Raw genomic sequence first — 18156 nt, forward strand, 5'->3', positions numbered from 1 at the left:
GGAGCCTTGGGGCTCCCCGTGGGGCTGATCCTGCTGGGATAATCAGGGCTCAGCTCCTGGGGCCGGATAAAAACCCCTCAGGGACAGAACCAGCCTGGGCCCGAGCTCTGGGGGTGGGGCTGTGTTAGACCCCAGCCCCATGGGGACCTCGGTGGGGATGTCCCAGRGGACAGGGACGGGTGGAGAATTCCCAGAGCAGGGATGGAATTGGCCTCACAACGCTCCAGGCAATGGCTTTGCATCAGCAGAGCTTTCAGTGCTGCAGCTCGAGGTTACAACCCGGCCTCAAAATGGAAACTGGAGCAGCTGAAATGATCTGGGCTCCAGCAAATCCACCCCTCGAATGATTCTGTTTGCCTCATGCAGTAAATTCCACCTCTCCTCTCRAATTGCCCTCTGCACAATAACTTCAGAATCATTTGAACGGCCAATATTTCCCAAGAGCAGCAATATTGGGAGCCAGGACGGGAAAATTATTTTTGCTCTCGTTCTACAAAGGAATCTTTGTTGGGATTGGTTGCAACACCTCCTGCTTTTGAAGGCTTTGGGAAAACCYCAGGGCACCATTCTCAGGTGGGGTGGGAGAGGCCAACCTGGCCCTGGGGATAACTCAGAATCGGAGAAATGGGCACTGATTGTGGATTTGGGGAGATTAAACTGAGAAAATGGGTTTTCTGGTGGGATATGGTCATGTAGGGATATTTGGAGGATTCCTTTTCATTGAAGGTGTTCTGTGTCAGGTTGTGCTGTTCAAACACAGCGAAAAAAAATTAAAATATAATTYAAATATAGCAGAAGAAACTCCTGTTGGATCCAGTGGCCTGATCCAGGAGAAGGATGGGCTGGGCTGGGATCAGCTGGCAGCAAAATGAATATTTGTGAGCATCACAGCAAGGAGCTTCACCCCTTCCCAATGGAGCAGCATTTGCCCCGTGCCTCAGTTTACCTGTTTGTAACTCCAGCTGGGCAGCAGGGGATGTGAGGGGGCTTTCAGGGAGATTTTTAGGGTTATTAATGCAGCGTTATTATTATTTTTTATTATTATTATTAATGCAGCTCCCTCGGGGAGCATTCAGGAGCTCGAGAGGACACGGCAAAGGGTCACAGACAGAAAAGAGAACAAACAGCCAGGGCTCAAAGGCGAGTTTCGTTTCAGGGAACACACCAAGGGCCAGAGCTATCAAACAAAACCACAAGATCACATCAGATGTCAGGCAGGACACATCTTGTTTCTGCCTCCCGAAAGGGTTTATCAGTGCAACCAATCGCTGTAATGATGTGGCGGAGGGAGGAAGAGGATTTGACTCAGAGYGAGATGAAATGGAGCTGCTGAGACCCTTCTCTTCCGCTGCCATGGGAGCCCCTGTGARCCTCCTGCAGGATGGGGAGCACACAAACATCAGTGTGCATTGTTTGGTTCACCCCTTGAAGAGTTTCTGCTGCTGCAGTTGGAGGGGGCAGAGAGGAGGAGGAGGAAGAGGAGCACAGAGTGTTCCTGATGTCCTCTGGGATCCTCTGTGCTGGGAGGTTCCTTATTTTAAAATAAAAAGGGAGTAGGGAACCCCTTTTGCTGGGCTCAGATCCGCTCCTGTGGCTTTGGGGAGCAGAGCTGCAGGATGAGGGTGCTGAGGAGGATGAGGAGGGTGCTGAGCAGGGGATGAGGGTGCTGAGGAGGATGAGGAGGATGAGGTGTTGAGGAAGAGGAGGGTGATGTGCAGAGGAGGATGATGAGGGTGCTGAGGAGGAGGATAAGGGTGCTGTGTAGAAGAGGATGAGGGTGCTGGGCAGAGGATGATGAAGGTGCTGAGGAGGATGATGAGGGTACTGTACAGAGGGTCTGAGGAGGATGAGGGTGCTCAAGAGGATGAGGGTGCTGGGCAGGAGGATGAGGGTGCTGTACAGAGGGTCTGACGAGGATGAGGGTGCTCAAGAGGATGAGGGTGCTGAGGAGGAGGAGGATGAGGGTGCTGTGCAGAGGAGGATGAGGAGGATGAGGGTGCTCAAGAGGATGAGGATGCTGTGCAGAGGGTCTGAGGAGGATGAGGGTGCCGTGCAGAGGGTCTGAGGAGGATGAGGGTGCTCAAGAGGATGAGGGTGCTGGGCAGAGGATGATGAAGGTGCTGAGGAGGATGAGGGTGCTGTGCAGAGGATCTGAGGAGGATGAGGGTGCTCAAGAGGATGAGGATGATGGGCAGAGGATGATGAAGGTGCTGAGGAGGATGATGAGGGTCCTGTGCAGAGGGGCTGAGGATGATGAGGGTGCTGTGCAGAGGGTCTGAGGAGAATGAAGGTGCCATGCAGAGGGTCTGAGGATGATGAGGATGCTAAAGAGGATGAGGGTGCTGAGGAAGATGCTCTAAACACAGCCGCTGGTTCTCCCGTCCCAGGCACTGTGTCCTTAACCGGTGTCACCCCAAGGAATTTGATGTGCTGGCCCTATTGGAACAGGTTCCAGGGAGGAACCAGCCCTACCGGTAGCTCCCAGCCCGGGCTGAGACAGCAGCAGGAGCTCTCCAGGRTTGGCATCGCTCCCCACATCTCTGCAACCCCAACATCAGATCGCAGCCGTGGCTGAGGCAATTCTAGCCGAGTGTCCTTCAGCCCTGTCCTTCCTCTGCAGCGCCCAGCTCGGGTGAAATCTGGCAATCAGGGAGTTTGTGTGATTCCCTGAGAGCCAGATCCCAGCCCACGAGTGCGTTTTGCCCTCCTGGAGCTGGCAGTGGCTGCAGAGAGGCYGTTGGGGTCGGTGGTTTTTGTGCCCTGTCCCGAAAGCTGCCCCATTTCCCGCAGATGTGCCCCCACCTGCTGCAGTGTGACACAGAGCTGGAGCTTTCACATCTGTAAATCACAGCCTTGAACCCCCACCCTGCTCACTGCGCAGGCTCAGGGCAGATTTTCAGAGCTCTGAAGGATGGAAAAACTCAGGAAAGCATTGGTGGGGACTTTCAGCAAGGCACGAGAGGGCTGAATGCTTAAATCTCACCCATTGAGAGAATGCCCCCTGCTTTCCCTGTGTTCTGAGGGCTTCATATAATTTTACAAATCGAGAAAGATTCTTGAAATCCTGGGAATGGGGAGCCAGTGTCCTTCAGGCATTTGAGCTGCAGTTGCGTGGAAATTTGGCCGTGATGTTCCCTTTGATTTGGGAACGGGCCACAGCTCTCCCATCCCCGGAGCTTCTGGAAACACAGCTCAGGAGTTCTGTTTAAATGTGTGAATTAATGCCCTGCTTTGTTTTCCTTCCAGAAGGCTCTGTTTTGGGGGCTCCCAGCCCAATTAAAGGCCCCATCAGGGTTTGTCAGAGACTCCTCAGGGTGGCACAGGATGGGCAGGGAAAGGGGCAGAGGCAAAATCTCAGCACTAAACCCAGAGTGAGAGGAGATCAGGGGCTCCCAAAGCCTCCTAATCAATACCAGTCTGCCTAGAATGAACATCTCTGCTGCTGCAGCAGCTTCAGACACTAAAAACCTCCTGTAAATGCAACATATCTCTGTGCTTCCTGCCAGCTGGCCCGGGGCCAGCCTATTTCCTTCAAAAAGAGGGATATTTATTTTCATCCTTTTACAGGCAGCCAATTCATCTCAGACCACCACCAGCTAAAAAAGCTTTATAAATTAGCAGTCTCTTTTTCTTTTTTCTTTTTTTTTTTTTTTTTCCCTCCTAATTCTCTCCCCCACCCCCTTTAAATATTCTTTGCCCCTGGTTGTGGGTGTGAAGGTTGTGCCACGCACAGCGCTCCGTGCCCGAGCTGCACAAGGACAGTAGCAGCAGTGTCTCCTAAAACCCCGAGGAAAAGCAAAGCAAAGCCCGGCCGTGACTGATTCTCCTTCCAAATGGCGTAAGCAGCCGACTTCAAACGTGTGAATAATGAGTTATCTGTGCCTYTGACTTTGTTGGGCGGCACAAGGGACGGTGCCTGCCGACATTTCCCTCCTGTGAGCTCCTGGGCCTTTCAGCGCCGGGGTTGGGACTCACCGGGGCTCGCAGGGCACCTCTGTCATCCTGCGTCATTTTTGAGTCTCTTCCAGCTCAGCACTATCCTCCCCTCCCTCGTCCTCCCCTCCCTCGTCCTCCCCTCCCTCGTCCTCCCCTCCCTCCTTCCCCAGCAGCACCGAATTCTTCTGGGCTGGGAATTTCCCGTGGTGAGCCTGGAGCTGGAGGTGGGATTCTAGAGTAAACCCGAGCGATTTTCCTGCTGGAGGTGGGATTCTAGAGTAAACCTGAGTGATTTTCCTGCTGGAGGTGGGATTCTAGAGTAAACCCGAGTGATTTTCCTGCTGGAGGTGGGATTCTAGAGTAAACCCGAGTGATTTTCCTGCTAGGGATGGGATTCTAGAGTAAACCTGAGCGATTTTCTTGCTGATGGTGGGATTCTAGAGTAAACCCGAGCGATTTTCCTGCTGGGGATGGGATTGCAGGGTAAACCTGAGCAGTTTTCCTGCTGGAGGTGGGATTCCAAGGCAAACCCAAGCGATTTTCCTGCTGGAGGTGGGATTCTAGAGTAAACCCGAGCGATTTTCCTGCTGGAGGTGAGATTCTAGAGTAAACCTGAGTGATTTTCCTGCTGGAGGTGTGATTCCAGGATAAACCCGAGTGATTTTCCTGCTGGGGATGGGATTCTAGAGTAAACCCGAGTGATTTTCCTGCTGGAGGTGGGATTCCAGGATAAACCCGAGTGATTTTCCTGCTGGGGATGGGATTCCAGAGTAAACCCGAGTGATTTTCCTGCTGGAGGTGGGATTCCACGGCAAACCCCAGCGATGCTCCTGCCTTGTGTTAGAGGTGTGCAAAGATGAAACCAGCCCAGCTTTGGCTGCCAGGGCCAGGCCTGCTGTTCCCATAACACGGCACTTTCACATGTGGCTTTTCTCCTGAGCACATGCTGGGACTTGACAGTCTCGCCGAGACTCGGGCTGGGAAATGATTCCAGCCTCTGTGGAGGGCTGGGTGTCTCTGAAATACCCACTCTGAGGGTACAGGAGGTATTTGAAAGGTGTTTTGCACGTTGAGAGGGAATTTTATCCGCTGCTGATTGTTTTTTTGTGGACGTGGAGAGGCTGAGCCAGGGGCTGTGTGTGGGGGCTGCTCCTGTGAGCTCGGGATGGGGATATTTGGGCAGAAAGTTGGTGGAAGGATGGAGGAATGCTGGAGGGATGCTCAGAGCTGTGTTTGGAGGTGGCTGAGCGTGGCTCAGGTGCTGTGCCAGCCCGTGGTGCTCTCCTGGCTCTCCTGTCCTGATTTTGAGGGAATGCTCTGCGGTGTGAGTGTTATGAGCAGCCCTCGGTGCTTTCCTCATTCCAGGCTCCCTTGGAGGGCCGAGCCCCTTTCCAGCATCACAGGGTTAAGCCAGGCCTGGGGATGAGCGTGACACCCAGCTCTGAGCCCAGCAGGGCTGGGGGAGGCTGGCAGCTCCCTGGTCTCATGGCTGGAATTCCACCTATAGAGAAATCTGGGCACTGTGCTCACCCCACAGAGGGTTTATTTTGAATCAAATCTTTCAGCTCTGAGATCTTGGTGTCACTCGAGCCATGAAGTTCYTGGAGCCCCTTTCTACCTTTGATCAACCTTACATTCTGCATCTCAGCAATCTGGGGAAATCAGCTGCTTTTGGAGAGCACTGTGGAGCTCCCCTTCCACTGCTGGAAACCCCATCCCAGTCCCCGCTTGGGAAACCACATCATTCTGCACACTCCTGGAAGGAAGAGCAGTCTCTGTTTGGTCTTTGAGATATTTTAATGCAGAAAGCATGTCTTTAAATCATAGCTCAGAGGGCCTGAGCTCGTGTGGCACACACTGTTTCGCTGTCTGCATTCCAAGGAAACACCCAAAACTTCCAGTATGCTTCTCATTACCGGCCTCAAGTGTCAAATTCACGTCGGCTCTTCCAGCTGGGAAGTGTTCAATGGGATCGTTTGTTTGATGTGCTGATACCSATCTTGTTACTACACGGGGATCGTAGGTGATCTGTCAATGTTTACATCAYGTCATGTTCAATAACTGATTCCGAAACCCGAGCCAGCGTTAAAACCCTCGCTCTGCTGACGAGCAGCGCCCAAGGTCAGGAGCTGCCACCATTTGATGGCTCTGAGCTCTGCTGCTCCCATAAATATTGACCTGCAAGCTGCAAACGCACAATCTCCGAGCCCGGCAGCGGCTTTTGCGCCCCAAAATTCACAGGTTGGGGTGGTTGAGACTTTTCAGACAGATTTCTTGGGATGAAGGTTGGGGCTGTTTGAAGTTGGGTGCAAATCCGCCCACTGGCTTCGTGAGGCTTTGAGTCAGGGCTTGGTTTAAGGTAGAAACCACCTTCCTGTTCTCTAAGGTATGAGCCATTGTTCRCTGGTTTCCTCTCCGTGACAGCTGTGGGCAGATGGGGAAGGGCTTTTAATGAAGCCAACCGCTGCAGAAATTAAAAAGCTCAGGTTGTTCTGATGAAAGAAACCCATTAACAGCGATTCTCTCTTGCGTGACAAAGTCTGACGTCCCCGGCCATAAGTGACAAGCGGCAGGAAGTTCYGGGGAGACAGCTTGAGCTAAAGAGGGCTGGCAGGCCAAGTTGGTGGTTTTAACTCRTTCTCTGCCTTGTTTCACACGGTTTGGGGCTGTCAGGTCCCACATGTGGGGACAGAGTGGGACACAGACCACAGAAAGTCCAAGGAGAGCTGGGAAGAGCCCTGATCCCACCACCCCCGAGTTGGCCTTGACTTCCATTGGCATCAAATTTCCCACTTTCTTTTCATCAGGAGAGTTTCAGGGTTTTGGGGTTTTTGCTGGTAATTGCTGGGTGTCCCCACAAAACCAGCCCCTTCTAGAGGGTGTAAATAAATACAGCACCACTGTTTGCTGGAGGCTGACAGAGCCCWCGGTCAGGCAGGGCAGGGACCGGAGCAGCCCTGGTTCAGCCTCAGCCGAGCTGCAYGGCTGAATAATCTTTAAAAACATTATCAGCACAGAGATCACTTGATAGATTTTTTTTTTCAGGATTTTCCCCGTCACATGCCAGATGCCACCGCAGGATAGGGTTTGTGCTGAGATAGAGGAAGGGAATTTAATTTCCATTCGATTTCTGGGGAACTTGGTCTTTGAAGTTGTTCTGGCTTTTCTTCTAAGCTCTGACCAAAAAAACTGGTTAAAAGTGAAATATAACTCTATATTTCTTCTTCTGTGCTTGAAGGGACAGTGAAATAATAAAATGTGGACTGAAACAAGACGGCGCACAGGCTTTTCCCCAGGGAAAAGCACCAYGTGACGGGTGCTGCTCCTGGCTCCAAAGGCCTCGGATAATGCAGAGGTGCCTGAGGTCTGGGGACACACAGAGATGAGAAGAGATCGTTTATGGTGTTGCTTTGAGGTTTCCTTGGTTTACTCCACACAGCAGGGAAAATGCATTTTCAAAACACYGCTGGTTTTTGCTTTCTGCCGAGCTCATCCTCACCGAGTTTTCCACTCTGGTGCCAGCCCCTTTTCCATCGGTTTGGACTCTCACATCAATGGGGATTCCAGAGCTTGGAGGGGATGGTGGGGCTCACCTGGGTGTGGAGATGGCACAGGGAGGTCAGAGMTCCTCAGGAACTGGGGAGGATTTACTGGTGGGACACCCCTGGAGCCCAGCTGGGAGTGTGAGATTCCCTCTGGAGTGGATGCTTTTCCCTTCCATCCCAGCCCCTGTCTGCTCAGAGAGCCTGGCAAGCCCAGCCTGAGTGGAGATCAGGAGATATCAGACATCGGTTTAAAGAGGGGGAAGTCTGGGGACTTTCTGTGACTTTGCTCTAAACGGCCACGGCGCTCCCAGAGCTSTGCAGATGTGAGGGGGAAGGGCAGGGGGGTGCGATTATCGCCTTTTAAAGGCGCTGCTTTTCTTCTGAAAAGTCACCAGGAGCTGAGCTTGGCTCGGTGGCTGCTGGGCTGTAGGGTCTGGTTAGGCCCAGCTCTCTCAGGTGCTGCAGAAGGGTTTCTTCGCATCCCCTCTCCAATCTCTCAGGTGCCAGAGCCCGGGATTGTGCCGGGGTCAGGTCGGTGCCACCCTGGATGGTCCCTCYGTGGCAGGTGAAAACACCTGAGGGTTTTGTAGGGCACTCTCTGCAGCAGGGAAGGCACAAGGAGATCCCAAGGGCTGAACCCCAGCTCCTCTGGAGCCCCTCCAGCTCTGTGCGGGTGGAACTGAGACTGGAACCRGGCCCAGGGAGAGCGAAGCCGTTTGGCGATGATTAATGCAGTAAAATGTGAAAGTTATGTATCAAGTGCATTTCATGCGCCTCTCGCCTCGGGACAATTAGCATAAATTTAATAATTATTGGCCTGTGCCAGCAGCTGCTACCTAAGGAGCTGGGAGTGCTTTACAAACGCTCATTAGCGGCTGCCCCGCCTGGGGGAGGTGGGTGATTAGTCTGCCCGGTTTATGGGTGGAAAGAGGAACAGAGAGAAGCAAAGTGAGGTGGCCAAGGTGTGGTAGCAGCGAGGGCTGATCCCATCCCTCCTGGGTCTCCTCCAGCCCCACTTGGCTCTGACCCCGCTGGATGGGCAGGGCTGGGAGGTGGCTGGAGCAAGATGAGAGTTTGTTCTTCATGCAATGAGAAAATGCTGTAGAAAATGCTTAAAATTCAATGTTTCTTTTGCTGGTTCCCACTCCCCACTTTGGCAGGCCATGGGTCTGTCCTACCTTGGCTCCACTCCGTGTTCAGTCAGCGAGGGCTGGTGCAGGTTGGTCACTCAGGCAGGRCCATCCTGGTCCAGGCTCCTTGACTGGACACTCCACTGGTGAGCTGTGGTGTCCCCAAGGGTCACTCTGTGTCCAYCTCTGCCAGGGCTGCACCCATTGTCCCCTGTGAGTAACACAAACCGCAGGCACAGAGGCTCTGCCGGCTCCGTCAGTAACCAGGCTGCTGCAGCCAAAGGGGAGCTGATCAGATATCAGACTCTTTTATCATGTTCCAGGGCACAGACAAAAGCTGGAAGACCAAGCCAAGCCCTTCACCGACCGCTACGGAGAGCTGGAACGGCTGCGCCAGTCCATGAGAGTGACCCCGAGCACACCCAACCCCCGCGGATCCCTCAGCACCCCGAGCCATTTCGGCTCCCAGGCTCAAACTCCGATCCAAGGTGGGTGTCCCAGAGTCACCCCCTAAACCCCCGTGCTCCTGGCATGGCTGAGTGGGAACAGGCTTCCCTCTGGATGGGATTTTAGAGCTGGACTCTGGTTAGGGAGCCTGGAAGATGAGCCAGGGAGGGTTTGTGTGGATTTCTTGCCCTTGGAAGCCTTTTTGCCCCTGTGAAGTCACTCTTTGTACCATTAGAGCTGGTTTTAGAGGGAAAAGCGAGCAGCAGGAATGGAGGGCGATCAGAGCAGCATATTTTGAAGCCGTGGAGGCAGCCATGCTGGGGCTGAGCACCTCAGGGAGGGCGGCTCACGCTTCCCATGCTGATCCCAACGCTCCTGATCACCTTTGGGTGTCAAGCCAAGAGTGAGGATTGCTCACCCAGCTCCAGCACAACTCCCCACGGATGCACACTGCACACACACAAAAACACACACAGACACAAACACACACACACACAGCCTCTGCTCTCCCCTGAGCTGCCAAAGGCAAAGCACACCCCGAGTCCCTGGGCGTTCCCCGGGAATCTGCGCTGCAGCTCGCTGCCAGGCCGGGGGAAAGCAGGAGGAATTACCCCCGAGTTACCTGGGAGAGATCAGCCTGCTAATGCTGGAATTACAGTCCCAAACTGAGTATTGTGTTTGGAAATATCTCAGCTGCTGCACTGCTCCCATCTCTGCACAGGCAGATGGCACCAGGATGAATTAAGAGRCCGTTCTCCTGTCCTTTTCTATGCTCTTTTCCCATGCACTTTKGGTCTCACTGTTTCTTTTCCTTCAGAAATCAGCAGAGATACTATCAGGGCTCTAAGCAACAGCATTTAAGTTGTCTGTATTTGGAGTTTTGGTGAGAAATGGCCCTTCTGGGAAGGTTTCGTAGAAAAAGCTCCCAAAGCCTTTGTGTTGCGTTTTCAGAAGYGCCGTGGTTGTTGGAAAGGCTCGGTGTCATTGGCAGACAGGGGGTTTTGGGTGCAAAAACATGTTGGAAAATGTTACCCGAACCGTAAAAGCTGTGCTGCTCCTCCCAACCCAAAATTACMGTGAAAATTTAATTTATTTCTCATTGAAATGCAAATCTCCATGCTTGGAATTTTCATTGATATTAGCTCGGTTTATGAGAAGAACACGGGTATTCTGTGTAGGATTATCATTTGATTTTGTTTTTAAAAAAAGCAAGAGAGAGAGAAAGAGTTTTTAGGCTTGTCCCACTGGCTGCATCATAAAGAACGAGATTCTTGGGGGAAGAAAAAAAAGATTTGTATTTTAAATTAGCACAGCCCCCTGCAGTGCCAGAAACCCAAAGAGCGTCGTTTGGAGCRAAGAATCAGGTGATGACACAAATTCAACGAGGAAAAAAAATGAAGTTGGCCACGAGCTACCACCCCTGCCAAATTCCCAAATGTCAAGCGACAGCAGGAGTGGAGACACACAAAATTAGCCCTGTGCAATCATTCCTGCGGAGTGAATCCGAAGTGGCAGGAATGCTGCAGAAGGCGCTTTGTGCACGCTCTGCTCTTGGCTGGAGGAACGGTCTCAAAAACGACYGTGGGCTCCTAAACTCAGAGCAAGAGCAGCCCAGTCATTTTCATCTCAGCCCTGTCCTTTTGACACAGCTCTGGCTATAACCAATATAACCATAATTCCAAACCCCCTCTTTCTCTCTCTCTCACACACACACACGCCTTATTCACAAAGATCATAATTTTYAGCCGAGCAAGTGGAGCCCGGCCGGTGCCAAGAATAACACAGGAGTTAACAGGCCTGTAATTCTCACGACTTGGCACGTTCTTGGGTAACACACAGGAGAGGCCGAGGAGTGGAAAGCAGAAGGAGATAGCAATTGGGAGGGGTGATGGGGGCTCTGTCTGGCCCCGATATCTTTTATAGGGGCGCTGCCCAAGGTTAATATTTTCAGCATCCCTGTGCAGGGATTAAGAAAGGGCCAGGGAGGTTTTCCCTTTGCTCGTGTGCTYGGCCTCCCTGTTGTGCTGACCAAGCAGTTGGCACAAACTTCCTAATCTGCTCCTGGCAAAACCAGGCTGGGAGCTGGGAYGGTCAGAAACARCCTCAGCCACTACGGGGSAAACCCAGCACCCCAAATTCCTGTRCACAGYACGAGGAKTTTSGGGTTTTAKGCAGACAGGATGTAGGACAMAGTGTTTTTCTCTGGGACAATTGGGGTTCTGGGGAGATATGTTTACCCTGGCCCAGTTCAGGAGTGAAAGGAGTGAAAGCTGTGGCCGCAGTGGGGATCATGGCAAGGACGCTGCCGGGAGTGGGAGAAGGGTCTGGCCCTCAGCCACTCGCAGAGGCTTTCAGTGAAGCAGCCCCTGGAGGTTATAAATAGCCCCGGTGTAAAATGATCATCCTGAGGTGAAATGGTCTCAAACCAAAACCCTCCCGGTAAGAGAAAGCCGTGGTTTCTGAAGGGCATGCCAGGAAATCTGGGAGGAGAGAGCRCAGCTCTGAGGCTGAGCAGGTCAGATCCTGCTGTCCCACTGATTCCCCGTGTTCACTCACAGGGTATTTCAGTGGCTTTGGCTTTGTCTTACCCATTCTGAGGAGCAGAGAATCCATYCCTTCCCATGCCTGTCCCCAGCTGGGATGGCCACTGGCACTTGCACTGCTTTGGGGAGTTCATAGGGTGATTCTGGGGAGTTAATAGGGTAACTCTGGGGAGTTCATAGGGTAACTCTGGGCTCACCCCGCTGTAGTTGTGATGAGAATCTGGGGCAGGTCAGCCAGGCAGACCCTCATCCTCCCCAGCACTGCTTCCCTGGCTTCAGCTGAGCAGAAAGATTTGGCCCAGTGCTGCTCCAGAGAGGTCTGGAAAATGTGAGTTTTTGCAATTGCAGCTCTGCCATCCCCGCAGCGAGACACCAAGCTGTCATTAGGATGCCTTGAAATGGTTCCTTATTACGGGGCACGCGAAGCCAGAGCCTTGCKTGCCTGCTTCGGTCAACTTTGGCTTTTAGCTTAAAAAATTCAAGTAGCTCTCTGCAGTGAAGCAAGATGGGAAAGGGACTTGCTCCTGTCTGCCTTGTGCTGCTCCCYCCTGTCACTGGGGCAGTGACAGCCACACGTCCTCCCCAGGAGCAGCCCCAGCTCTCCGTGCTCTGCYTTGCCCACATTTCAGCAGGGGCTCAGGCTGAGCCGTTCTGTTCCCAGCTCAGCAGAGCAGGACCGCCCACGCAGCCAGGCCTGAGCTGGGGTTCTGTGCTGGAAACATCTTCAACCACTCAAAAGCAATTGTGGGCATTGTCCAGCAGCGTGGAGGGGGCTCGTGTTCACCAGGACAATCACAAAGGGATTTTACATTGGATCCCCTGGGTACCAGAGAGAGCTGTTTTGATTAATGCACTTTGTGTCCCCGTGCACACTCTTCCTTTTGCTGCAGAGAAGCCAAAGTCCCTCGATTTCTCAGAGAGGACAGTAAAAGCTGCATCTTTTTGCCTCTCCTAGCCCTGGAGAATGGTTTTTRGGAGACACTGTGTTCAATGGTGAAGAGCTTCAGATCTCCCTATCTGGAAACTGCTCRGCTTTAACCAGCTTCGTTCCCAGTCCATTACTTCAGGCCAGCACATTTTTATCATCAGCACAATGCTTCACCMTATTCATTTAAAGCAAACTCTTTCTCTCTCTTTTTCTTTTTAAATATACATTTTTAAAGTATTACGTTACTTTTAAGAAGCCTCTTGGCACAGGCAGCAAGTGCCCCTATTGTTTCCGAAATGCAACGTGGCTGCTCTGAGGTTAAGTCCTGAATTATGGGCCCAGCAAATACACTGAATTGCTGCTTCCTAATCCCTGTCCAGATTGACTTATGGTTTCTTTAAAATATCCGTTTCTTAATGGATAAAAACATTCTACCACGGGCAGAGACTAAATTGTTTCCAAAGGAAGCTAGGCAAGCATTAGTGGGAAGAAAACATATTGTGGGATTCAGCTTCAGCCTCAAAGGAAGGAACACGCTCGAGATGGGTTTCCTGCCTGCTTTCAGGCTTCTGTGTCTATCTTTAAACTGCTTTTCTGCTCCTCTCCTTTGCATTTGTGATGTCCCTTCAGTGAGTTTGGCATGGAAGTGTCACAGGGGAACCACAGGAGCTTCCCCCAGGACAGAGTTCGGGCACCCGTGACTGCTGTGGATTCCTCACGGTGCTGCACCCCTACAGAACAGCAAGGACTCCCTTGGAATTTGCCTCAGGAATGGCAGCCTGCCCTTAACACGGGATTTTCCAGGTGCTGGGATCCTCAGTTCCAGACTCAGAGCAGGGTGGGGAGCCCCCAGCCCGGGTCCCGCTGCTTTGCCGGGCTCTGGGCTGCAGGAGCCCCCTCCGCAGTGGGATTCCCATGGCAGAGCCGGCCTGGCCCAAACCTGCTCGGCAGGCAAGGTGGTCTAGCTGCAGGCTGGGTTGTAAATCCAGCAGCTTCCTTTYATGTAGTCAGGGCTTGTTAATTTGTTTTAATACCCTTTGAATAGAGGTAAAGAGCAAAGCTCCTGCGATCAGCCCACCCACCCGCTGCAGTTCGCACCGTTATTCATCAGCTCCGCGGGGCTGCGGGATGGGCCGGGCACGGGATGCGGGCACAGAGCTCAGGGATAAGCCGGGCTGTGCAGGGAGAGGAAACTGAAAAAGCTGGGCTTGTTTAGTCTAGCAAAGGGCAGGCGGCGAGCGGAGCCGATTGCTCTGTGTAAATACATGGAGGGGTAAACACGGCGAGGCAGAGGAGCTCTGGAGGACACTGCTGGCACTGGATAAATCCACACCAAGTGTGGAGCAGGGTTCTCCCCAGAAGGATGGGTTCCAATGGATCTTGGAAGGGTTTGCAGAAGTTGAGATGGGGTGCATGATTCACGGAGCTGGGAATACATGGGATTTTCCCTGCTCTGCTTCTGCCCAGAATATTTGGGGTGGGATTGGAAGCRCTGGGGTGGGTTTGGGGCCGCGTGTGTGTGTGCACGGAGCACACGGTGCTCGAGGAGAATCACAGAACCGAGCAGCAAACGTGCTTGGCGGTGTTGAGGTGGTGCCTGGCGATGCTGTGATAAAGACCTGTGTGTTGTTGTGTTTTGGTTTGGGGTTTGGGTTTTTTTTTTCAAACTCTGCAGAGGAAGTCCGTGCACCCAGTTTGTGAGCTGGTTCTATCAGATACACAGCAGTGCTCCATGGGCGTGTAACAACGGATGCTGTTCACACCCTCTTTTTTTTTTTCAACACCTCCCCTCCTCCCCTAAAATATATTTTGCTCTATTTTACGTGGGCTGGGAGGAAGGGGCCGTTTTCTTTTTTAGTTGGCTCTGACTTGGAAAAAAATGAACTTGTTAACATACGTGACAGAGGCGTGAGAGCGTGCCTGCATGCGTGGGTGGGGAGGAGAGCGGYGCCTTCTCTAGAGATGAGCTGGGGCTTCACAGATCAGCTGCATCTCACACACCTTCCCATGGAGATTCTCTCCTTCTCTGGCCACCGGGCTCTCCTYGCTCCCACATGGAGTTGTTGCGATCAGGGGAAAGGAAGCGCAGAGGAGCAAAGGTCAGAAAAATGCTCAGAGATGACTTGGAGGTCTGAGCATCACAGAAATGAGTTAGAGAGAAACCAGCCAAAGGTATATCCAGAGTAGAAATGTCTGTCCCCACTCAGCATGCACACACTGCTGTATCACATACAGAACCATGAAGTATCATCAGTTTTTACATTGTCATCAATCATTGCGGAATAAGACAGGAAAGGTTTTTTTCCCCTAGGGTAGATTTTTCATGACAGTTTTGCAAGGCACACATATGAGTAGAATTAAAACAGTGAGATATGGCCAGGCTGAAGATATTTTATATTCTATACACTTGGAGAGTGCCACACTATCGAGTTCCCTTTAAACTCTCTTTATTCTGTGTGTGTATCCCACACTGTGAGTATCTGTTGTGTAACATCCACACAGGCTCAGCTTTATTGCTGACTGGGTTCAGCAGCCACCGCGGGCTCCCCACATCTCTAAGGTGGRGACCAGAGGGTGCTATCTGGGGCGCTGAGGAGCTGCTCAGGTCCCACACGTCGCTGCCTGGCCCCAGACAATCTGATAACGATGATCCCGCCGTACATCGGCCCCGGCGCTGTGCTCTGCCAMGAGCTCTGGGTGAGCTTGAGGTGTCCCCCAAGCCCTTCATGCTGCAGCACTGAATAATCCTGACATTGCTTTTGCTGCCCTTTCCTCCCTCCAGGCAGAGCAGATGTGCTCCTGGGTTAGGAGGCAGAGCAAGCACCCGCTGCTGCGCTGGGATGGAAGCACATCCATCCCTAAAACCATCTGTGGGGTCCATTGCCTCATCTCCCCAAAGGCTTCCAGGGATCTCAGAGCAGATCCACCGGTCCTGACCCAGCGAGGGTGCAGGGACCAGTTTCACTCCATCCGAGGCAGCTCCCAAAACCAATGTGGTCTCAAGGGAGGTGGCTGAACACACCCAGAGAAACCTCTGTGGTTGGCAGCCTCACGAACCAGCCCTTCCCACCTCATGGCCAGCCCTTGCCACCATGACCCAGCCGAGGTTTGGCTCCCATCAGGGGCATCTCTTYGCATTTATCTCCTCGCCACCCACCCAAGAAAAAACCCATGTAGTCTCTGAGGCAGAGAGAGAGAGCTGCTGTGTCACTGCAGCGCTGTTGTTTAATCTGGAAAGGGGTTTTTGAGCAGCTTTGAAAGCCTGTTTCTATCCAGCCCCACGTGTGAAGGGGGGACTTGGGGGTCCTCAAAAGGTGCAAATTGCAGCTGCACAATTAAATCACGGGGTGTGTCCCGGCCTCCTCGGTCCCTGGGGCAGCTCAGCCCTAAGSAGGAGACAGTGGCATTACTAATCAKGGCTTTGACCTTTACATGGCTTTTATTTAATACACATTCCACACTTCCCCAAACTCCCATCCAAAACATTGACATTTCCGCTGATAGATTGGGTCAGATTTTGGAGTAGTTGGGGGACTCAATTCACTCTTACAATGGTTAAATTCTTACAGCTAAATGGGCTTATTCAGTTAGTGCAGCAGCTGGTGTGATTTCGAGAAGAAAATAAACATTTCCTTCAAATATTTTGATTGGCAACTGGACAACTGAAATACTCAAGCTYGGATTGCCAGGGTCCAAAAAAGCAAATGGGGGCTGGACAGAGAGTAAGCGAGGGAAAACCGTAGTAAATCCTCGGAGGCAGAACTACGGAGCAGATGTGTGTGAGATGTGCCAGGGAAGGGGGCAGCGAGGTGGTGTTTTTAAAGCCCATTTTCAGCTGCGATTCCAAAGGGAATGAGGGGTCTGAGGATGCAGCTTCACCCATTTTTTACTCCCTGGCTTTCCTCCGGGTTGCAGTTTGATCCTGGCTGTGACAGAGGGTTCTTGCTGCTGAGTTAGGTGGTTATGGAGGGTGTTAATGGCTGTGTTTTATTTGGAACTCGCTGGGGTTGTTTCAGAGATCTCCTCGGATGCAGGCCAGGGCTTGGGGCTGCGCAGCTCCGATTTGAAACAGAGGGATGAGCCTTGAGGTGAAGGAGATGGGATGGAGGGGAAACCCTGAGGTGAAGGAGATGGGATGGAGGGGAAACCATGAGGTGAAGGAGATGGGATGGAAGGGAACTCTGAGGTGAAGGAGACGGGATGGAGGGGAAACCATGAGGTGAAGGAGATGGGATGGAGGGGGAACTCTGAGGGGAAGGAGCCAGGATGGAGGGGAAACCCTGAGGTGAGGGAGACGGGATGGAGGGGAAATGCTGAGGTGAAGGAGATGGGATGGAGGTGAAACCCTGAGGTGAAGGAGATGGGATGGAGGGGAAACGCTGAGGTGAAGGAGATGGGATGGAGGGGAAACGCTGAGGTGAAGGAGCCAGGATGGAGGGGGAACCCTGAGGTGAAGGAGGGGGTGCTGAGGTGAGGGTGCTGAGGTGGAGAGACACTCGTGAGTTGAAGGAGACGGGATGGAGGTGAATGAAATGGAACGAAGGGGCAGCTCTGAGGCGCCCACCCTGAGGCCACGGCGGACCCGCCACCGCCCCGCTCTGGCGGCCACCGCCTCCCTCCCGCCTCTCTCCGCCTCCCTCCCTCCTTCCTCCCGCCTCCATCCCTTCTCTCTCCGCCTCTCTCCGCCTCCATCCCGCCTCTTTCCGCCTCCCTCACGCTTTCCCGCCGCCCGGCCGGGGCTCCCCCTGCTGGCAGCGTCCCCCTCAGCGCGGGCCACACGGGTGACACGGGTGACATGAGTGACACGGGTGACACGGGTGACATGAGTGACACGGGTGACACAGGTGACATGAGTGACACGGGTGACACGGGTGACATGAGTGACACGGGTGACATGAGTGACACGGGTGACACGGGTGACATGAGTGACACGGGTGACACGGGTGACACGGGTGACACGGGTGACACGGGTGACATGGGTGACATGAGTGACACGGGTGACACAAGTGACACGGGTGACACAGGTGATATGAGTGACACGGGTGACATGAGTGACACGGGTGACATGAGTGACATGAGTGACATGGGTGACACGGGTGACACGGGTGACACAGGTGATATGAGTGACACGGGTGACATGAGTGACACGGGTGACATGGGTGACATGGGTGACATGGGTGACACGGGTGACATGAGTGACACGGGTGACATGGGTGACATGAGTGACACGGGTGACATGGCTGACACGGGTGACACGGGTGACATGGGTGACATGGGTGACACGGGTGACATGAGTGACACGGGTGACATGGGTGACATGGGTGACACGAGCCACACGGCGAGGAAGAACGAGGTGGGAACCGCTGTCCCACCGGGGTGTCACGGGATGGACGCACTCGGCCTCTGTGGGACCAGAGCCCAGCTTTATTCATCGGCACCGCACTGTGTCTGTGGAGGCTGAACCCCCAAGATAAGATGCTCATACGGGGTTTTGTATTTGTATTTTTGGCTTATTTTTAGCTTATTTTTCCGTCCAGGGAAAGCTGGAGCTTTATTCTTAGACTAGACTCTATTCTGGGCCAGGCTTAGAGCTCAAGGGCAGCGGGGATGAAAGCGAGCTGGTCACG

At 53.0% G+C, this 18156-nt stretch overlaps 1 protein-coding gene across 1 annotated transcript in view; it reads left to right on the forward strand.

The window, feature by feature from the left end:
• The first annotated feature begins 8907 nt into the window (after positions 1-8907).
• LOC130585203 (runt-related transcription factor 3-like) overlaps positions 8908-18156 on the forward strand; it is a 12702-nt gene continuing 3453 nt past the window's right edge. Inside the window, exon 1 of the mRNA XM_057385590.1 lies at positions 8908-9099. Within this exon, the coding sequence (XP_057241573.1) occupies positions 9012-9099 (88 nt within the window). The 5' untranslated portion in view covers positions 8908-9011. The remainder of the gene's footprint in view (positions 9100-18156) is intronic.

Source organism: Malurus melanocephalus, unplaced genomic scaffold, assembly GCF_030028575.1.
Source record: "Malurus melanocephalus ecotype Western Australia unplaced genomic scaffold, MMel_1.1 scaffold_846, whole genome shotgun sequence".
Lineage (NCBI taxonomy): Eukaryota > Metazoa > Chordata > Aves > Passeriformes > Maluridae > Malurus > Malurus melanocephalus.